Raw genomic sequence first — 23,451 nt, forward strand, 5'->3', positions numbered from 1 at the left:
AAGTCATAGGTCCAAAGTCACCTGATCCCAAGCATGCTACTTGATGTCTCAAATTACGCACATACTATATCCCAAAATGTTATTTTCTGAAAGAAATCTATCTAACTTTCATTTGAATCAATCAATACTAACTGCTACCACCGTCTCCCTATGGAGCCATTCACAGATTGACCACTTGCTCACTGAAATATTGTTTCCTTAGATTAGTTTTGAATTCAAGTGCAGGCCGTGTCCTCTGGTTCTACAAGGTGAAATAGCTTGTCTTGGTCTCCATTATCTAGTCCCTTTAGAATCCTAAGAACAGCAATTGTATCACCGTTCAGCCTTCTCTTTTTCCAGTGAGAACATGCCCAATTTACATAATCGCTCCTCATAATCCAATCCCTCCATCCCCTCAATCTTTCTGGTTGCTCTCTTCTGTATCCTTTCAATAACTGCAATATCCCTTTTCTATTGTGGCAACCAAAGCTGTGCATAGAATTCTAAGTGCAGTTGAGACACTGCAGGAAAATTGACAAATCTGAGAAAATCGTGTGCTCATGGATGTTGAACGAGGAGATTTAAAAAAAAATCTGTTCTCCATTCCTGGCCAGCACATGAATAACGCCTCTTCATAAAGTTTTCATGGTGCAATCGAACTCCACTGAATAGTAAATCTATGAGCAAGCATAGCAGAAAGATAGCTACCACTCCCCTGTCATCTGCATGCAAAGCCAGACTGTGAGACGTGTCATCGTGCTATACTGTGTACACTGTACCTTGTGTACTGTACATTATGAATGACAATATTGTAACTGGGGGACGGTATTTGTTGCTGAATCACCTGTTAATCAGTGCTTTGTTAAACGTGTATTAACCACATAAATCCCAATTCAATTTGGACGTCCTCCTGTATTAATGACGTGGAGCACTATGGTCATGCACACCATCGGCCAGCTCCTATCAGCAAAAAAAGAATCCCATCTAAATACAATCCCGTCAAATTTTACATTTATGTAGGCTTTTTGAAGAACTTATTTTCCTTGTATCTAGGGAGACCAACTTTTGAAGAAATGGGATCATCATCAGCAAGAAAGCATGAATTCATACGTTCCGAGAGTGAGAACTGGCGGGTCTGCAGAGATGAACAGAATGGTGAGGATGACGATGGAGGTTGGCGTTTAGCAGGGTTTCGTCAAGAAGGTGATAGGTGGCAGCCTCATAGCCCAGGTGTGAGAGCTGAATAAGTTTCTTGGCCTGCTAATGCTAGAGAGTTGCCTGCTCTCTGTCATGCTGTACTTAATGCATAACGTAGAAGATGCACAGTGGGGTTCTGATTTTATCCCTATCGGCGAGGGGGGGTTGGTGAAATGGTGGCACAGAAGAAACCTCATAACTTATGAATGATAGAATAAATGTAAAGGTAGCATTTTTAAATGATCAACACAAACCTTAAGTCTGTTAAAACAGCAACTTGAATAGTAAAGGTGGTATGTCAGATTACAAGGTTACTTTATAATTTTGTAAGTGCTAGTGATAAACATGATAAACTCACTTGATGGTATTTGGGAGAAACCGGTTAGAAATAACTAATTATCCAAATTATGGTATGATGCGTATACTATGCCAAAGTCAAAAGTGCTAGTCTTTTAAAATCAGATTATTCGATGTAAAAGATTGTTTTATACTTATTGCAAGGAAAGTAATCAACCATTCTAATTGGTACAGTTCGACTAGCTTTCTGTACACAGGGTGCTTGATGCTTAGTCGTTCTGGGAATGTGGTAGCTCCAGATTAGTAATGCAAGATACCACTGAGTGAGTCACATTTCACTGGAATTGCACCTGTGGTGGTGTTGTGATGTCACATGTGTCGGGTTAGCTACAATGGAGCTGAGGAAATGTTACGTGACATCCTGCAGTGTTGTAGGTTTGATTCTGCATGCTATTGCTGACTTTTACCACTTGATGGCTCTGTACCAGTCCCTTTGCTTTACCACAAAGGCTTAGTATCTGGAGTGATTCATTATGTTTCAAGATCACCCTTTTTTTTAATCGGGCCTCTGGTTTCAGGCCTGCAGCAGGGCCTATTCGCGGATCACAGCCTGTTTTTGAAGATCTACCTGTGAGCTCCCACAGCCTATTGCGAGTTTGGTCAGTTGGTTGAGAAGCTATGGCAGCACTGGCCCCCTTGCCGAGCAGGGATGGGAACCTGGCTATAACACACCGTGCAACAAACCAAAAGAAGTGGCTGACTTGTGCCTGCGTAAATTGGCGACAGGGCACAGTGTTTAGCTAAGTGGCGGACCAAGGAATGTCAGCCCAGCTGTATGCTATTTTAGCTTTCCCGGTGGAGAAATCTCAATGCCTCAGGTTGAATATCGATTTTTGCTGTGTGTCATTGGCTGCCACAGAGGGTAACTAATCGCTGAGATTATTTGCTGCTTCCCTGCAGGTTCACAGAGTGTTTGCTGGCTCCATGCACTCTTCTCATACCCCTTTCTCACTGCTGAAAATCTTTTCTGGTTGACTATTTTTCCCCCAAACCAAAGCAGAGATGTTGCTCCCGCCATCTCCCCCCTCCCTGACCCCACTTCCATCCCCCATCTGCCGACGACTCCTATCTTTTATTTGTTCATGGGATGTAGGTGTCGCTGGCAAGGCCAGCATGTATTGCCTATCCCTAATTGCCCTTGAGAAGGTGGTGGTGAGCTGCCTTCTTGAACTGCTGCAGTCAGTGTTGTGAAGGTTCTCCCACAGTGCTGTTAGGTAGGGAGTTCCTGGATTTTGACCCAGCAACGATGAAGGAACGGCAATATATTTCCACGTCGGGATGGTCTGTGACTTGGAGGGGAACGTGCAGGTGATGTTGTTCCCATGTATTTGCTGCCTTTGTCCTTCTAGGTGGTAGAGGTCGCGGGTTTGGGAAGTGCTGTTGAAGAAGTCTTGGCGAGTTGCTGCACTGCATCCTGTAGATGGTACACACTGCAGCTACGCTGCGCTGGTGGTGAAGGGAGTGAATGTTTAGGGTAATGGATGGGGCGCCAATCAAGTGGGCTGCTTTGTCCTGGATGGTGTCGAGCTCCTTGAGTGCTGTTGGAGCTGCACTCATCCAGGCAAGTGGAGAGCATTCCATCACACTCCTACTTGCCACTTATCAGCCCAAGCCTGGATGTTGTCCAGGTTTTGCTGCATTGTAGATGGTGGAAAGGCTTTGGGGAGTCACTCGCTGCAGAATACCCAGCCTCTGACCTGCTCTTGTAGCCACAGTATTTATGTGGCTGGTCCAGTTTAGTTTCTAGTCAATGGTGACCCCCAGGATGAAGATGGTGGGGGATTCGGCAATGGTAATGCTGCTGAATGTCATGGGGAGGTGGTTAGACTCTCTCTTGTCGGAGATGGTCATTGCCTGGCACTTGTCTGGCTCGAATGTTACTTGCCACTTATCAGCCCAAGCCTGGATGTTGTCCAGGTCTTGCTGCATTATCTGAGGGGTTGTGAATGGAACTGAACACTGTGCAATCATCAGCGAACATCCCCATTTCTGACCTTATGATGGAGGGAAGGTCATTGATGAAGCAGCTGAAGATGGTTGGGCCTAGGACACTGCCCTGAGGAACTCTTGCAGCAATGTCCTGGGGCTGAGATGATTGGCTGCCAACAACCACTACCATCTTCCTTTGTGCTCGGTATGACTCCAGCCACTGGAGAGTTTTCCCCCTGATTCCCATTGACTTCAATTTTACTAGAGCTCCTTAATGCCACACTCGATCAAATGCTGCCTTGATGTCACGTCACCTCTGGAATTTAACTCTTTTGTCCATGTTTGGACCAAGGCTGTAATGAGGTCTGGAGCTGAGTGATCCTGGCGGAACCCAAACTGAGCATCGGCGAGCACGTTATTATTGGTGAGTAAGTGCTGCTTGATAGCACTGTTGACGACACCTTCCATTACTTTGCTGATGATTAAGAGTAGACTGATGGGGCGGTAATTGGCTGGATTGGATTTGTTCTGCTTTTGTGGACAGGACATACCTGGGCAATTTTCCACAACCCCTTTGCCGCCTCGGTCCATTTATCCTTGCACCCTCTAACCGTGCCTGACCTGAATACTGCACTTGGTTTTGACTCCCCATATGCAATGCCACAGGAGATTGACTAATATAAAAATCATGGAATGTATGAATTTATCATGTGATAAACCTAAAGATTGCATAACTTATTTCTAAGTGTCTGGTGTAAATTGGTCATTTTAAGTAGAGAAATGTCACTGATTCATCTTGCTGAACTTGCTGAGCACTGGAAAACCAAGACAGATTAAAGAATTGGCCACCATATTTAATTGGAGCATAAAATAGGCTGTTTCATGGGTAGTATTTATAATGAGGTATTAAGGTAGGAAATATGAGGAAAAATAGGAGACAACAGTCCCGGGCAGCTTTTATTAAAATGTACCTGAATGGACATTGTAAATATTGAGAATTCTGACCTGTTTTCTTGCTTGCCGTTTTGTACAGTTATAGGCAGACAGCTAATGTTATTCCTATATTTAAAAGGGAGGTAAAACATATCCAGAGAACTATAGACCAGTTAGTTTAACGTTGTGATAGGAAAGATAGTGGAATTTTTACTTAAAGGTGTAGTAGAAAAACATCGAGGTAATGAAAATATAATAAAGAATAGTCAGCACGGATTTCAGAAGGGAAAGTCATTTGAATTCTTTGAAGAAGGAACAGAAAGAGTACACATGGGTAATGCAATAGATGTATTTTTGGATTTTCAAAAGGCCTCCGATAAGGTACCGCATTGTAGAGTCATGACTAAAATCAGAGCATGTGGAGTCGGGACAGTTCGCAGAATTGGATAGCAAGTTGGCTACAAAACAGAAAGCAGAGAGTAGGGGTTAAGGGTGGCTCCTCAGACTGGTAAAAGGTGGGAAGTGGCATTCCACAGAGATCGTGCTGGGACCATTGTTGTTCACAATTTACATTAACGATTTGGATTCGGGAATCCGAAGTACAATTTCAAAATCTGCGGACGATACCAAATTAGGGGGTTTAGTTAATACAAAGGAAGAATGCCTTCAAATGCAAGAGGATATTAATAAACTTGCAGAATGGGCGTTTATTTAGCAAATGAATTTCAGTATAGTTAAGTGTGGGATGGTGCATTTTGATAGGAAGAATAAGGTGGTCACATACTGCTTGGGTAATAGTCTAAATGGGAAAGAGGAGCAGAGGGATCTAGGGGTACAGATACACAAATCACTAAAAGTAATGACGCAGGTTAATAAGTCCACTAAAAAAAAAACAAATCAAGCACTGGGGTTTATTTCTAGAGGGATAGAATTGAAAAGCAGAGAAATTATGTTAAACCTGTATAGAACCTTGGTTAGACCACACTTGGAGTACTGTGCACAGTTCTGGTCTCCATATTATAGAAAGGATATAGAGACATTGGAGAGGGTGCAGAAAAGATTCACAAGGATGATACCAGAACTGAGAGGATTATCAGGAAAGGCTGAACAGGCTGGGGCTCTTTTCTCTAGAAAAGAGAAGGCTGAGGCGTGACCTGATAGAAGTCTTTAAGATAATGAAAGGGTTTGATGGGGTTGACGTAGAGAAAATGTTTCCACTTGTGGGAGAGTCCAAAACTGGAGGTCCTAAATATAAAATAGTCGCTACTAAATCCAAGAGGGAATCCAAGAGAAACTTCTTTACTCAGAGTGGTAAGAATTTGGAACGTGCTACCACAAGATGTAGTTGAGGCAAATAACATAGATGCACTTAAGGGGAAGCAAGATGAGCACTTCGAGGGAGAAAGGAATAGAAGGGTATCCTGATAGGGTTGGAGGCCGTAGAGAGGGAGGAGGCTCGTGTGGAGCATAAACTCCAGCAATAGGCCAGTTGGGTCATATGGCCTGATTCTGTGCTGTAGTTTCAATGTAACTTGATGTTATTTGTCGTGTTTTTGAACAACTGTTGTATCCAATGAAGGCATTTCTAAATGAAGATCTGTGGAAAACATCTATGAGTGTATGAATATGTTGAGGCAGAGAAATGGGTAAAGCATTGGTAATTTGAATTACAGTATCATTTAAATCTTATTTTCAAAAGTATGAAGTAGCTATTGTCAATGAATAAGCCTTGGTGGTGAGTATCTGCAGTTTATTAGCTTGTGGGACGCATCACAGTTGAGATTGATTTTATCATCACACAATGTAACACATACATGCGTTTTCAGCAGGGGTTACTGGATAGTGGTCAAGAATTGGAGCACAGGCCAATTTCCCCATTCCTAATTTGGGGTATTGAGGCCGATTGTGCCACCGCACCTACCTCGTTGAGATCAACTTGTTCAGCACGTAATGGGTTTTGAACCTCGGACCTTTTTTGGTCTGTTTAATGCTACTTACTATTAATAGCATTATAGAATCATAGAATCATAGAATCATAGAAGTTACAACATGGAAACAGGCCCTTCGGCCCAACATGTCCATGTCGCCCAGTTTATACCACTAAGCTAGTCCCAATTGCCTGCACTTGGCCCATATCCCTCGATACCCATCTTCCCCATGTAACTGTCCAAATGCTTTTTAAAAGACAAAATTGTACCCGCCTCTACTACTGCCTCTGGCAGCTCGTTCCAGACACTCACCACCCTTTGAGTGAAAAAATTGCCCCTCTGGATCCTTTTGTATCTCTCCCCTCTCACCTTAAATCTGTGCCCCCTCGTTATAGACTCCCCTACCTTTGGGAAAAGATTTTGACTATCGACCTTATCTATGCCCCTCATTATTTTATAGACTTCTATAAGATCACCCCTTAACCTCCTACTCTCCAGGGAATAAAGTCCCAGTCTGTCTAACCTCTCCCTGTAAGTCAAACCATCAAGTCCCGGTAGCATCCTAGTAAATCTTTTCTGCACTCTTTCTAGTTTAATAATATCCTTTCTATAATAGGGTGACCAGAACTGTACACAGTACTCCAAGTGTGGCCTCACCAATGCCCTGTACAACTTCAACAAGACATCCCAACTCCTGCATTCAATGTTCTGACCAATGAAACCAAGCATGCTGAATGCCTTCTTCACCACCCTATCCACCTGTGACTCCACTTTCAAGGAGCTATGAATCTGTACTCCTAGATCTCTTTGTTCTATAACTCTCCCCAACGCCCTACCATTAACGGAGTAGGTCCTGGCCCGATTCGATCTACCAAAATGCATCACCTCACATTTATCTAAATTAAACTCCATCTGCCATTCATCGGCCCACTGGCCCAATTTATCAAGATCCCGTTGCAATCCTAGATAACCTTCTTCACTGTCCACAATGCCACCAATCTTGGTGTCATCTGCAAACTTACTAACCATGCCTCCTAAATTCTCATCCAAATCATTAATATAAATAACAAATAACAGCGGACCCAGCACCGATCCCTGAGGCACACCGCTGGACACAGGCATCCAGTTTGAAAAACAACCCTCGACAACCACCCTCTGTCTTCTGTCGTCAAGCCAATTTTGTATCCAATTGGCTACCTCACCTTGGATCCCATGAGATTTAACCTTATGTAACAACCTACCATGCGGTACCTTGTCAAATGCTTTGCTGAAGTCCATGTAGACCACGTCTACTGCACAGCCCTCATCTATCTTCTTGGTTACCCCTTCAAAAAACTCAATCAAATTCGTGAGACATGATTTTCCTCTCACAAAACCATGCTGACTGTTCCTAATTAGTCCCTGCCTCTCCAAATGCCTGTAGATCCTGTCCCTCAGAATACCCTCTAACAACTTACCCACTACAGATGTCAGGCTCACTGGTCTGTAGTTCCCAGGCTTTTCCCTGCCGCCCTTCTTAAACAAAGGCACAACATTTGCTACCCTCCAATCTTCAGGCACCTCACCTGTAGCGGTGGATGATTCAAATATCTCTGCTAGGGGACCCGCAATTTCCTCCCTAACCTCCCATAACGTCCTGGGATACATTTCATCAGGTCCCGGAGATTTATCTACCTTGATGCGCGTTAAGACTTCCAGCACCTCCCTCTCTGTAATATGTACACTCCTCAAGACATCACTATTTATTTCCCCAAGTTCCCTAACATCCATGCCTTTCTCAACCGTAAATACCGATGTGAAATATTCATTCAGGATCTCACCCATCTCTTGTGGTTCCGCACTTAGATGACCTTGTTGATCCTTAAGAGGCCTTACTCTCTCCCTAGTTACCCTTTTGCCCTTTATGTATTTGTAGAAGCTCTTTGGATTCACCTTTGCCTGATCTGCCAAAGCAATCTCATATCCCCTTTTTGCCCTCCTGATTTCTCTCTTAACTCTACTCCGGCAATCTCTATACTCTTCAAGGGATCCACTTGATCTCAGCTGCCTATGCATGTCATATGCCTCCTTATTTTTGACTAGTGCCTCAATCTCCCGAGTCATCCAAGGTTCCCTACTTCTACCAGCCTTGCCCTTCACTTTATAAGGAATGTGCTTACCCTGAACCCTGGTTAACACACTTTTGAAAGCCTCCCACTTACCAGACGTCCCTTTGCCTGCCAACAGACTCTCCCAATCAACTTCTGAAAGTTCCTGTCTAATACCATCAAAATTGGCCTTTCCCCAATTTAGAATTTTAACTTTTGGGCCAGACCTATCCTTCTCCATTGCTGGCTTTAAGAATTGACATGGTTTTAGTATTACTTGGTGTTCAAACTTATTGTGAACTTTTTAACAGCTGGGCCTTGTTCTACAGGTTGGAGAGAAGCCATGGAGCGCAGGAGACGGTTTGAGTTCGATTACCGAGATCGAGATGATGAACGAGGGTACAGACGAGTGCGCTCTGGTAGCGGTAGTATGGATGACGAAAAGGACTGCTTGCCAGAATGGTGTCTGGAGGATGCAGACAAGGAGATGGGAACGTTTGATTCTTCTGGAGCTTTTATGTTCATAAAGGTGGGCTGTTTCTAATTTCTTAGATCTCTTTTAATTTGTGTAAGACACTTTACCTAATGGAGTTTTGTAGAATGGTAGACAATATTTCTCAGGCCACTTATTTACATACCTATATTTTGTGTTGGTGTTGGCTTCTATCTAAAGCAGTAGTGATTGAAACCTCCTAAGTTGTAAGTATATTGTCAGTACCTTTGCATCTCAATACTGGTTCCAAATCATGCCCACACAAATGAGGATGAAAATTGCTTCCTACCATTGAATTCTCAAGTAAAATCAGGGCAGTCTTAAGCTTAAACAACATGATTTGGTGCAAATTCAGAAGGATGATAAAAAGTGCCTGTTGTAAAAACAAAATAAAAATGGTGTGATAGTGTAATAGGGTTGCTTTTTGAGGCTGGAGCTGAAGGATGTTGTCAGGCCAGTTTAAAGAGAGCTTTGACTGCAGTTAACATGTCATTGGGAGCGCTTATGGCTGAGGCTGAATATCTATTTCTTACACTTTCGCTCTTCATGTTCAAGTACTACAAAGTTATGAATGCGTTGAAATATGTGCTTAAGGTAAAGAAAGAAACAGTTTGCATTTATGTAGCGCCTTTCATGACCTCAGGATGTCCCAAAGTACTTCACAACCACTTACGTACTTTTGATCTGTAGTCACTGTTTAATGTAGGGAAATGTGGCAGCCAATTTGTGCACTGCAAAGTCCCATAAACAGCAATGAGATAAATGACCAGATAATCTGTGATTAGTTATGTTGGTTGAGGGTAAACTTTGGCCAGGGCACCAGAACAACTCTTTTTTTTTAAAATGGGAATTTTTACTTCTGTCTGAATGGGAAGACGGGGCCTTCGAGAACGCAGCCCTGAAGTGTCAGCCTAGATTATGTGCTTAAGTCTCTGGAGTGGGACTTGAATCCACAAGCTGGCAACCAGTAACCAGTGGTGTTCCACAGGGGTCGGTGCTGGGTCCCCAACTCTTTACAATCTATATTAACGATTTGGAGGAGGGGACCGAGTGCAACATATCAAAATTTGCAGATGATACAAAGATGGGAGGGAAAGTAGAGAGTGAGGAGGACATAAAAAACCTGCAAGGGGATATAGATAGGCTGGGTGAGTGGGCGGAGATTTGGCAGATGCAATATAATATTGGAAAATGTGAGGTTATGCACTTTGGCAGGAAAAATCAGAGAGCAAGTTATTTTCTTAATGGCGAGAGACTGGAAAGTACTGCAGTACAAAGGGATCTGGGGGTCCTAGTGCAAGAAAATCAAAAAGTTGGTATGCAGGTGCAGCAAGTGATCAAGAAAGCCAACGGAATGTTGGCTTTTATTGCTAGGGGGATAGAATATAAAAACAGGGAGGTATTGCTGCAGTTATATAAGGTATTGGTGAGACCGCACCTGGAATACTGCATACAGTTTTGGTCTCCATACTTAAGAAAAGACATACTTGCTCTCGAGGCAGTACAAAGAAGGTTCACTCGGTTAATCCCGGGGATGAGGGGGCGGACATATGAGGAGAGGTTGAGTAGATTGGGACTCTACTCATTGGAGTTCAGAAGAATGAGAGGCGATCTTATTGAAACATATAAGATTGTGAAGGGTCTTGATCGGGTGGATGCGGTAAGGATGTTCCCAAAGATGGGTGAAACTAGAACTAGGGGGCATAATCTTAGAATAAGGGGCTGCTCTTTCAAAACTGAGATGAGGAGAAACTTCTTCACTCAGAGGGTGGTAGGTCTGTGGAATTTGCTGCCCCAGGAAGCTGTGGAAGCTACATCATTAGATAAATTTAAAACAGAAATAGACAGTTTCCTAGAAGTAAAGGGAATTAGGGGTTATGGGGAGCGGGCAGGAAATTGGACATGAAGCTGAGTTCGGATCGGTCAATGCCCTGTGGGTGGCGGAGAGGGCCCAGGGGCTATGTGGCCGGGTCCTGCTCCGACTTCTTGTGTTCTTTAGAATTGTGGTTGGGATCAGATCAGCCATGATCTTATTGAATGGCGGAGCAGGCTCGAGGGGCCGATTGGCCTACTCCTGCTCCAATTTCTTATGTTCTTATGTTCTAAGCTTCTGACTCGGGTAAGAATGCTACCACTGAAACAAGACTGATGAAGGTATTCTTTGCTAATCTTCATCTCTCCTTCTTCCGCCCCTCCCCCTACCCCCTCCAGTCATCTCAGTTACTTAAAATGCATCAGATGTGATTTCCTCAGTTCAGTTCACCTTTTTAAAAAAACAAAATCATGCTGGGAACCATCCAGGTGCCTCTTTTACATGCCTAACTGATATAGAGTCACCTTAATAACTTACACAAAATCAAAACCATACCTAACTTCATAGATAATTTCTGGTGCTTGGTCTGTCCCTTGGGAACGGTTTACTCAACACTATCAGAGCAGCTTCTTTCAGCTTGTTCCGAGAGTCTATCCTTTATTAGTACTTGTCACCTCACTATAACAAATATTTGATCTGCATTTCACAAAACTTTGAAACTTTCTCTAGCCATAAAATGTTCTTACTGCTACTTGCATTTCTTTCACTTCAAACAGTGGTTCTTCACCCCAAGATTAAATTGCTTTTAAATAACATTTTAGCAATTAGCCTAATTATCTTAAATAATGGGAGGTGTCTGCATACTTTGGTGAATTTCAGTTGTCCCATGTTGCAGAACTGGTAGTTGGAGGCAACCTGGCAACAAAACTCATCCTCCCTTGCTCCAGTGCGACCTTTTCCTCTGCTCCTCCATTACACAGCACCCTGACCTCCTTTCTTGCCTCAACATCATGCAAGGGAGAACGGTGCACAAAATATTGGTTCTTAGTAGGAGTATATGTCCAACTAGCAGTGCAACATGTTAACAAGGCATGACTAAAAGATGGTAGCAAGTGTATGTGTACTTTATTTATAATATTGAGAGAATTTGGAGTGATTCAATGGAATACTTGGCAGGTTAAACCAAAAATATGACCTAATTAGCAGTGAATAGATTAATATCCTCGGGAAAACTATTTTTGTTTGTCAAAATAATTCAATACATTCTTCCATTGGTTGAAATGTTAAACCTAGGACACATTTACCTGTTCTGGTGTTTTGAGTGGACCTTAAAGGACCCGTTGTGCATTCCTCCCTCAATCAACATCTCTAAAACCAGATTAACTAGTCATTTATCTCGTTGCTGTTTGGGTGATCTTGCTCTCTGCAAAATGGCTGCCAACGTTGCCCACGTAATAATAACTGCACAGCATAATTCATTCTGCACAAAGCACTTTGTTACATTTCTGTGAGACGTGATAAGATGTTGCATAAATGCAAGTTCCTTCAAATCATTCTTTTAATTGTAATGTTAACTGAGGTTGCAAAAATGCATTGTCATGTAAGCAAACCACAGCAGCCTACTTTTCAAAAAGCACTTTGTCTGTACTGGAATGTCAGCTTAGATTATGTGCTCAACTCTCTGGAGTGCGGTTTGAATCTACAACTTTCTGACTTCCAGGCAAGAGTGCTACCACTGAGTCAAAGCTGACACCTAAAGTGAGAATATTCATTGAGGAGTTGTATAATACTTCATTTTTGAATCTTTGTACAATATAATTCAGTCAACATTCCTATTTCTTGCACTAGTGTTAAAGAAAGAGTATTTAACTGTTGAAGAAGGTACTTAACTGCACATCTTAGTCTTTCCTTATTTTTGATGCTGTTCGTAGAAAGCTCCCAAGGAGCCCATTCCAGAGGAACAGGAATTGGATTTTAAGCAAATGGAGGATGGAGAGGAGAGATCGAATTCAGAGGACAGCGAGAAAGAAGAAGCTAAGGAGCCTGACAAGAAAACTAAGAAAGAGGCCGATGAAGGTGTATTATCAGTCATTTTTCACCCAAAAGCTTTTAAAGTTATAAATGCAAATTTCTCTTAACTCATTTGAGCTCCAAGATTTTGTCTGACATAACCCTTTTTTTCTTGACAAGGCATGTCTCTAGTTTTTGACTGGTATAACCATGCACATAACTAAGGGGTCTGCAATAGCTTCAACCATAGCATGTAGGACATGACGTATTCTCAGTTACCTACAAGTTTTTTTTATTAATTTTTTTTTCTTGACAGTTTTTCCTGCCACTTTTTCTCCTTTCCTTGTATCCCCTCCCCAAAGACATTGGCTTCTTGCTGGGATAGTTTCACAGGTGCCCTTGCCCAAGTGACCTTTGCATTGCAATGGACGCTGAATCTATCCTTAATCAACGTCTACACTTGCATAGTTCCAGTAGGGATCTCTGGAGTGCTGAGGCCAATTGTCTTGCTACTCTGCCTAACATAAGTTAATTCAGCACAGACTGCGACGAACCTCGGACAGTCCAGATCTGTATGCCCAAGCAACACTCTGAATAATTTTTCTGAGCCATTGGAGGAATCTGTGTTGAGCTGTTGATCTCAAATTGTGCTGCAGTGTTGAGGCTTCTGACAGTGTAAGCTGGGTAACAGGAGGTATTGGGGAGACTTCAAGTAAATCATCTTCATGGGGTACATAACATGGGAATCTATAAGCAGAATATTTTTTAAATTACTTGCTGAGTTAAGAATGTCTATATAACATTGTTCATTACTTGCTGTGGGTTGATCAGTATTTTTAATTTCAGAAAACTGAAATTTTGCACATATCTGTGTATGTAAATTCTCAGTTTTATGACATTGCAGAAACAAATAAAACAGAAGAGTCCAAAGAAGTTCCCTGCACAACTTCATCCCCTCCTCCTTCAGAGCCTCAGATACCAGTGGTTCCCCATCCACCAAAAAAGGAAGAAAACAAACCAGAAAAAACTGACAAAATTGAGGATGTACTACAATGTAGATCTGCCAGTGAAGGTATGAATGTATGTAAAATACATAACTAACAAAAGCTTTTGAAGCATCAGAACTTGTGTAAAGCGTGGTGTTCATCCTGGTGTTCTGATCTTTAAAGAGAGCAGCACTGTTCCTCCATTTTTCCCCTCTCTTCCCATAATCAATGTGTGAGAGAGCATCTTCTGTTTCAAAAGGTATTTGTTACCTGGTATAAAAGTAGTGCAGTAGAGACCATATCAGGAAGAAAGTTGCTCTGAGCAGATCAGTTTTAAGCCAACTACCATAAACCTGCTCAGGAATTGGTAACATGTCTTCTTAAATAAAAAAAAAACCTGGGCATTAAAAAATTGGATAATTTTTTAATCATTTAATGCCATGGATAAGCATTTTTTTTTGTTCTGTATGAAACAGAAATTTGTGGTGGCTTGTCTCTAGGATTTGGATATCAACAGTTTAAAGGTTTAGCAATCAACCGTCATAGAATAATTTGAAACTGGTTTGTTTTGCTCACATTTTGCAGGATTCTCCACATTTCTAAATTATGAGGTGGGCCATGTAAATTTTAACCTCATGATACCTGATTTGTTGTAGTTTTATGACCTGTTAGAGATAAAACAAAAAAATTGTATTTTTCACTCTCCCACATACTGTGCTTTTATTTTGTGCTGTTTATTCATTTTATTTTCCTGTTTTGTACAATCTTCATAACACGACTGTTTGCAGCCAGAAGGTATCCACTGAAGCATAAGAATTGCTTTCGTACCTACTAACATTTCCCACTCCACTGAAATGGACTTTCACATTGCCCTAGATCCCTTTGCATTTTATCATGGTTGAATATAAACAACAAAGTAGTTGTTATTGCAGTACTTTGTCTGCAAATGGGGAGCCTGTGATGATTCTTTTCAGAAATGTGAACTGTTCTCTTGTATTTTCCAATACCATGCTAAAAGAATTAATGGTGAATGCTGTTTTTTAACAAGCACACTTTTGTAACTAAAACAGTAAGTTTATCTGGAATAGTAATTCGTAGAAGTCAATTAGTTTGCCTATTGGCTGAGCATGTGATTTAAAAAAAAACTTTTTTTAAAAAAATGAATTGATACTTTGTATTTCAAGCTTTAACTTAGTGGTGTAATGCTATTGGATCTGCTTGAATAATGAGTCACTTCCAACACAATATTATATTGGCATCCAACATCTTGTTCATAGATACTCAACTTTTAGAAAGTTAAACACATTGTGGTTGTAGTCAACCTGTGGGATTCATCATAACAACCTAAATGAAAAGTATATTTTCTAATCTGAAATTTTGAAAAAAAATATTTTACCTAAAATGGAGAAAGCAGAAAATGAAGTTTTAAAACTCCCTTTTCAATGGGCATGCAAGTATGTGCAGCTTTATGGCTTGTCAGTTTGCTGCCTAAATTGAGCCATTTTGCACATCAGTATAGATCTTTGCTTGTTTTGTGATCCATATGCTCCAGTTGAGAAATGTGTATAGGTAAACTATTCATTCCCTTACTTGGACTCCTGGTCTGTAAATTGCAGGTAGAACTTTGAAGTGATTGTATTATTTGGTAGGATTCTGTCAAATGCCTGCTACTTGTCATTTGCAAATGTTCGGGAAAGAGTACGCCTCAACTTACATACGCTGTTAACACATTAGTTCTACAGGAACGTGTGCACTCACAAGGCTTCCCATCATTCGTTCTCTGTGCCTCATGGAGTTACATCGAAACTACAGCACAGAAACAGGCCATTCGGCCCAACTAGTGTATGCCGGTGTTTGTGCTCCGCAGAAGCCTCCACCCTCCCTACTTCATCTAACCCTATCAGCATACCCTGCTATTCCTTTCTCCCCCATGTGCTTATCTAGTTTCCCCTTAAATGCATCTATGCTATTTGCCTCAACAACTACTACTTGTGATAGCGAGTTCCAAATTCTTACCACTCTTTGGGTAAAGAAGTTTCTCCTGAATTCCCTATTGGATTTATTAGTGACTATTTTATATTTAGAGCTTCTAGTTTTGGACTACCCTACAAGTGGAAACATTTTCCCTACCAAGCCCTTTCCTTATTTTATAGACCGCCCCTCAGCCTTCTCTTTTCTGGAGAAAAGAGTCCCAACCTGTTCAGCCTTTCCTGATAAGTATATCCTCTCAGTTCTGGTATCATCCTTGTGAATCTTTTTTGCACCTTCACCAATGCCTCTATATCCTTTCTATAATATGGAGACCAGAACTATGCACAGTACTTCAAGTGTGGTCTAACCAAGGTTCTGTTCAAGTTTAACATAACTTATCTGCTTTTCAATTCTATTCCTCTAGAAATGAACCCCAGTGCTTTGTTTGCCTTTTTTTATGGCCTTATTAACCTGTGTCACTACTTTGTGATTTGTGTATTTGTTCCCCTAGATTCCCTTTGCTCATCTCTCCCATTTACACTCTTATTATCCAAGTAGTATGTGGCCTCCTTATAGTAATAGAAATGTAATTGCCTTGCTTCGGGCATGCATAATTTATATATAAACTTGCTTCTTTTGTGTTCCAGCAATGGATACATCAGCCCCTTCTCAACAGAAATCTCCAGCTCTGTCCAGTAGTAGCACTACTGTTACTGCTGCTACTACTACAACGCCAGTGTCTCCCTCGTCTACAACCCCAACCGTTGCAAACCGGAGCATACCTCAGGACGATGATGATGAAGGGCTAAAACATCTTGAGCAGGTACTTGGTAGCAATGGGAACAATTAATTGTGAAATTATTTACTCGCTCTGTTCCCATAATCATACATAAAAATCTGTGTCCAAAATTGAATTATTCTTTCTATGGTACATCTCATATTGTAAATGAGCAGAATTCACTCGGTGCAATCTCCCCAGGAGTAAGTGTTCACAGTACAAAGATACTGGGGATTGGTCAAAATATATGATCTTTCTGTATTGCTGCAACTTCTATAATGCACCTTATGTTGCAGCTGTGTGTCTCAAAAAAAACTCTACTATGAAATACATAATTATTGATTGACTTGGCATTTAAAATTGGGCTACTGAAAGTGGAAAACCAAATGGTGTATGTGTGAGCTTTTGGTGAAAGGTAGCACAGGCAGTCCAGATTGGAACAAGCAAGGGTATGCCCATTTAGGATTATGGAACTGAACTGTATCCTAGGAAAAGGTCATTATTTTACATAATGAGAATAAAATCTTTCCCATTCAGGAAGCTGAGAAGATGGTAGCATCTTTGCAGGATAATGCCTTAGATGACGAAAGACTGTCAACACAAATTCAGGAGCAACGGACTAAAGCTGCTACCTTGCCGTTGTCCCACGATGCTGCTATGAAGTGGTTTTATAAAGATCCACAAGGAGAAATACAAGGTATACACATCAAGATCATAAAAGTTTGCAATCAGTCCGATTTAAGTATGACATAACTTGTATTGCCCTACTTATATCGGAAGGTGTTTGGAAATGCCAACAAATAAATTGAGTCTCTTGTCGCAGTTGGTCTTAAAAACAAGATGTTACGTCCACTATAGTCTTAATTTATGAAAACAACAATATAGTTTTATTACTAGTCAAATTTCCGTGGCATTGCACATGAGTCTAAGCCATGTGTTGTTTTCGGATGAAGTGGGGATAAAGGACAGCGAAAATTGCTCGAGGCGTGCAGACATAATTCAGTCTGCCATTTTAAAGTCATATATTCTGTCCTTATTTTTCTATTTCCATTACAAGTTGCTATGGAAACTGCCAGTGTAAACTTGCCATACTTTAATTACACCCTAATGCCAGTGATGGTGCTGCTGCACCTCCACATATGTAGTTTCCATTATAAATGTGGACATAGCAATTTATAATACAAAGAATTGACAGTAAGTGTGCACGGACGCAAAATTTTTATTATTATTTGTCAATGTCCTGTGACATTACACACGGGCAGTGAAGATCAAGTTTAGTGTTTAGCTGAAACAGCTAAAGGGTGGGGGAATAATTCGACCACAGTGCGCAGACATGATTCGGTTTCAATTCTGAAGTCATACATCCTGTCTTTTTTATATATTTCCATCAAAAATTCCTATTTCACAATTAAAATGGAAACTGCCAATATAAACTTACCAAGTTGTAATTGCACCCTCCTGCCACTGGTGGATGAGCAAATGGAGTAGAGATGAAGGTTGAAGGGGGCGGGACAAGGACAGGTGTGGAAGACAGGACGGAAGGGACCAGCAATCATCCATGTCTTTTATTTCACTCAGTCTATAGTGATATTATTTCTGAAGTTATTTGAAACAAGGCTAAGGTGTGAAAATAGTGGGAGGTTTCATGGTGAGTTCACTGTCTTGTGATAGATTTACTGCAGTTTTACAACAACTTTGTACAATGCATGCAAAACATTTGAATTAAATTTATTTCGTAGGACAAATAATGTTTTGGGCCTTTACCTATGTGTTTGTGATATTCAATTCAGCTAGTCTGCAAGAGTAAGTTTAGTCTCCGTTTAGAAACATGAAGTAATTTCTCCTCCTTTTCTGATTAAAACATGAAACTTTTTTTGTCTCGATAATTATAGGCTATTAACTTGTCATCATATGACTGGTGATAACCGGAGGCAATTAATGGTTGTTTGCTTCAAAAATAAACATTTTTTTAAAAATGAACTTAATTACATTGAGCAAGGGCACTCTTTCTGAGCTTAATACACCTGGAAAAAGTATAAATAATGTGAAACAAAACATACAACAGATGCTTAATCAGTATACTTTTTTCTCACACACATGCTTTTTTTCTAAAAGCTCAATATAAATTTTACTTGAATAAAGATTTTCAAATTTGTTCTTTAGCTGTTCCTCAAATAGTTTTGAAAAATATTTGAGCAGAACCTGCTAGCAGTTAAAGAAAATGTGTCCCTCAGTACTGCTGACTGATGCTGATGCATCCTGGAAAATTAGGTGCAATACACATGTTCAGACTGTATAGTCCAAATTCAGCTCTCACAGCATTACAGCTCTGGGCAACATTAACTCCAAGCGCAGGTTTTTGGAAGGGGCCGAGGCCTTCAGCTAAAACTTTAAGATATTAAAAGACACAAAAGGCAATTTTATGGATTCATTTATTGTTATTGTGAAATATATTTTTTGTACTTTTTTGCTATTTAAACCTCTACTTTGTACATTAGAAATTTCAGTTACCATGGCGGGGGGGGGGGGGGGGGTGGAAGTTGCAGGCGAAAAAAGTTACGAAAGCATTTTGAGAGAATTGTGCAACTCAGTGACTGGATTATGCAATCAGGATAATGAGTTCAAATGGGTAGAACCCTTCTAAAGAATTCTGAAGTTTTGAGGTGATAGGAAAGTAGGAGCTTAAAGTAGTTGACATTGCAAGGATTTCAACATTGAGGGTGCAGTGGAAAGGAGGAATGTGTAAATCAGCATGTTTTTAGTTTGTACGACAAAGTTCAAAGAAACAATGGTTAACAGTACATAGAATTACATGGAATGTACAACACAGAAACAGGCCATTTGGCCCAACATGTCCATGCTGGTATTTATGTTCCACATGAATCTCCTCCCTACTTCATCTAACCCTATCAGCATATCCTTCTATTCCTTTCTGCCTCATTTGTTCATCTAGCTTCACCTTAAATGCATCTATGCTAGTTGCCTTGGCTATTCCTTGTAGTAGTGAGTTCTACATTTTAACCACTCTGGATAAAAACGTTTCTCCTGAATTCCCTATTGGATTTATTAGTGACTATCTTATATTTATGGCCACTAGTTCTGGTCTCCCACACAAGTGGAAACATCTTCTGTACGTCTACCCTATCAAACCCTTTTATAATCTTAAAGATCTCTATCAGGTCACCCCTCAGTCTTCTCTATTCTAGAGAAAAGAGCCTCAGCCTGTTCAATTTTCCTGATCAGTATAACACTTCAGTTCTGGTATCGTCCTAGTAAATCTTTTTTGCACCTTCTTCAGTGCCCCTATAGCCTTTTTATAATGTGGAGACCAGAACCGTTGATGGTACTCCAAGTGTGGTCTAACCAAGGTTCTATGCAAGTTCAACATAAACTTCTCTGCTTTTCAATTCTATCCCTCTAGAAATTAACCCGAGTGCTAGGTTTGCTTTTTTTTATGGCCTTTTTAACTTGTGTCACTACTTTTAGTGATGTGTGCATCTGTACCCCCAGACCCTTCGGCTCCTCTACCCCAGTCAGACACTTATTTTCCAAGGAGCATGTAACTTCCTTATTCTTCCTACCAAAATATACCACCTCACACTTATCTATATTGAAATTCATTTGCCAATTACATGCCCATTCCACAAGTTTATTAATGTCTTCCTGTGTTTTGTCGCAGTCCTCCTCGGTATTAACTATACCCCTCAATTTGGTGTCGTCCACAAATTTTGAAATTGTGCTTCCAATTCCCAAGTCCAAATCGTTTATGTAAATGGTTAACACATGTGGTCTTGTTACTGATCCTTATGGAACACCACTTCCCACCTTTTGCCAGTCTGAGTAACTACCTTTAACCCCTACTCTCTCTTTCTGTTCTATAGCCAGCTTGCTATCTATTCTGCCACTTGTCCCCTGAGACCATATGCTCTGACCCTAGTCATCAGTCTATTATGCGGTACCTTATCGAAGGCCTTTTGAAAATCCAAATACATTACATCTACTGCGTTACCCTTGTCTACCCTTTCTGTTACTTCTTCAAAGAATTCAATAAGGTTGGTCACGCATGACCTTCCCTTTTGAAATCAGTGTTGACTATTCTTTATTATATTTTCAGTTTCTAGATGTTTTTCTATTGCATATTTGAGTAAGGATTCCATTATCTTTTCTACCACCCACGTTAAGATACAGTTCCCTGAATTGGTTCTATCTCCCTTTTTAAATATAGCAATCACATTAGCTGTCCGTCAGTCCTATGGCACTATTCCTTTTTCTAATGAATTTTTATATATATATTTATATATATATATATAAAACAGTGCTTCTGCTATCTCTTCCCTAACTTCTTTTAATATGCCTGGATTCAATCCATCCAGATCAGGGGTTTTAACCTCTCTAAGTCTGATTAGTTTATCAATTATCTCCCCCTTTCAAATGTCTTTATATCTTTTTTGATTTCTTCTTCTAATATCATGCCCACCATGTTTGTCTCCTTGGTAAATACTGAGGCAAAGTAATTATTTAATATTTCTGCCATTTCGCTGTCATTATCTGTGAGTTTATCATGTGAATCCCTTAGTGGCCCTATCCCTATCCAGATTTTTCTTTTGTTATTTGTGACTGTAGAATACTTTACTATTTTTATATTCCTTGATAATTTAATTTTGTAGTTTCTCTTTGCCTTTCTGGTTGTTTTTTAAACTTTTTTCCTAACCTTTTCGTATTCCTTTTTGTCATCCTTTCCTTTGTTGTATATGTATTTAGTGTGTACCTTTTCTTTAGTTTCAATTTTGCCCTTATTTCTTTATTCATCTATGGTCTGTCATTACTGGCTAGTTTGTTCTTTTTAGTGGGATATATTTTTCCTGGACACTCTTGATCACCATTTTAAATGTTTCCTGTTGCTGTTCTATTTCTTTGTCAGTAAATTTTTACAGTTTATTTTCCCTAGTTCCTTTCCCATCCTCTTAAAATCAGCTTTTTTCCAATTTATTACTTTGGTCCTTGTCTTGCTTATGTCTTTCTCAATCTTTATCGTAAACCTTATTATGTTATGATCGCTACTGCCTAGATGTTCCCCGGCGCTTACTTCGTTTATCTGTTCTGGTTTCAGCAGTGCTTTCTCTCTTGGGCTTTTTACATACTGGGTGAGAAAGGAGTCCTGCACACATTGCAGAGCAAAGCCTGCTTAAGGAAATTAAGTTTTAATATAAAAATCCTTCTATTATAACTCCTAATATTCTCCAGATCATTTTAGGTGAATTGGCTATCCCTTAAAGTGAGCCATATTACCATTCACTGCCTCCCAAATGACTCTCCTAATATACTGCTGTTCTTTGTATGAAAAATGAAACTGGTAAACTATCATGGATAAAGTTTGACTCAGCATACTAGTAGAACATGATGTGTCATGTGACAGCAGAAGTTTGGGAGAGCTGGTGGAACATTACTGTAACAATGGGGGGAAATAGGAAACTCACTTAACTGACATACCAGTATTGTTGGCAAATGGCTGTTCATTTAGATTGGCTCTAATAAAATATACAAAAATGGCCATGACAAAAAAAAAAAGAGGTTTGAGGTAAGAGAGAAATTACCTGTTGGATAACCAACTTTTTCTTGTATCCATTCCAGGAGTGCAAGACAGGTATCAGAGCTCCCCAGGTATGGGAGCAGAATTCAGGTATTGAACTTGAATTCCAATATTCCATGCCTCCAAATTATCAGATGGTGTATATCGCTATATTCTTTTTCATAGATTCCTCAGCAGTAATGCATGCTGAGGTTTTGGTGTATGCTGTTTATCTATTTCACTTTAGTGTTAATGCGGCATCCTTCAGGTGTTGAGCCAACTCCAAAAGCATAATATAAAAGGCGCAGATGTTTGTTTCTTCATTGATAAGAAGGCCACCTGGAAACGGTTTCATTACATAAACTGTAAATATGAGTCAGCACTGCAGCCAATTTTGCTTGTCAGTGAGCTTGAATTCTCACTAAGGAAAGGAACACGTGGAAGAACATTTATGTAGCTTTATCACAAATATTAACCCTATGCTATAAAAAATCAAGTCAAAATAATTTAAAATATTTTAATTTTACTTTTTTTGTCTAACCTGAACCTAAACTATCTGCCCCATTTTTTAAAGTTTCTTCTGCTTCATGGCCCCATCATCTGTTTTGGAAGTGGAAACCAAATGTTTTTTTTAAAAAAGGCTTAAGCTGGTTAGGCCATTTTGAGCTATAAAATACTACGGTGATGTACTTGACGCAAGGCTGTCACTGGCGGTGGGAGCAGTTAAGGGGATCGGCATGTCATTAAAACATAATGGCTGGAGTCCAAATTATTGTTAAATAGTGGCACACTTCTATCTAATAACATTGGTAGTAATTTGTTTAGCTAACACAATATTTGCAGCCTGATTGCTGCAACTTTAACTTTCACACTCCAGGACTGAACATTCCAGGGATACTACATGTGTATAATTGGGGTGCAGTTAATGGAGTTTGTACTGTAAATGCTAAATGACCCTTGCGCTATTATCACGTTTGCCTAATAAAATTATATTGAGTCAATATACTTTCCTCTCAGCAGACAGTTTTTAAACATTTTTTCAAATACTTCCATATGAATGCCTAAGATGAGGAAGCGATAATAGCTTAGATTTTACAATTGTCATGCTGACAGTAATCTGTTCATTTTAAATTATTTACCATTGTTGTTACAATAGGAAAATCCAGACCAATAACTTATCAGAATTTAGATTCAATATATGTAGCTATATGTCATCACAGCTGATGCATACCAATGAACCTGTATTGATTTTTAAAAAATTCCTGTTTCTTTTTACTTTGCCTATTTCAGTTAAGTTTTCAACTTTGGATGTCAAATTGTAGACTTGGTAGCTTGACTGTCAAAGTGGCCAGAAACTGTTATATGGTTAAGTGCATACAATCATAGAATCATAGAATCATAGAAGTTACAACATGGAAACA

The 23,451-nt window shown here is 40.1% G+C and overlaps 1 protein-coding gene across 1 annotated transcript in view; it reads left to right on the forward strand.

The window, feature by feature from the left end:
* Window positions 1-23,451, forward strand: part of LOC137331586 (GRB10-interacting GYF protein 2-like) — a 156,479-nt gene that overhangs the window by 54,189 nt on the left and 78,839 nt on the right. Inside the window, exons 9-14 of the mRNA XM_067995474.1 lie at window positions 1,033-1,209; window positions 8,740-8,939; window positions 12,648-12,792; window positions 13,631-13,798; window positions 16,331-16,506; window positions 16,999-17,158. Of these exons, the coding sequence (XP_067851575.1) occupies window positions 1,033-1,209; window positions 8,740-8,939; window positions 12,648-12,792; window positions 13,631-13,798; window positions 16,331-16,506; window positions 16,999-17,158 (1,026 nt within the window). The remainder of the gene's footprint in view (window positions 1-1,032; window positions 1,210-8,739; window positions 8,940-12,647; window positions 12,793-13,630; window positions 13,799-16,330; window positions 16,507-16,998; window positions 17,159-23,451) is intronic.

Source organism: Heptranchias perlo, chromosome 13 (assembly GCF_035084215.1).
Source record: "Heptranchias perlo isolate sHepPer1 chromosome 13, sHepPer1.hap1, whole genome shotgun sequence".
Taxonomy (NCBI): Eukaryota; Metazoa; Chordata; class Chondrichthyes; order Hexanchiformes; family Hexanchidae; genus Heptranchias; species Heptranchias perlo.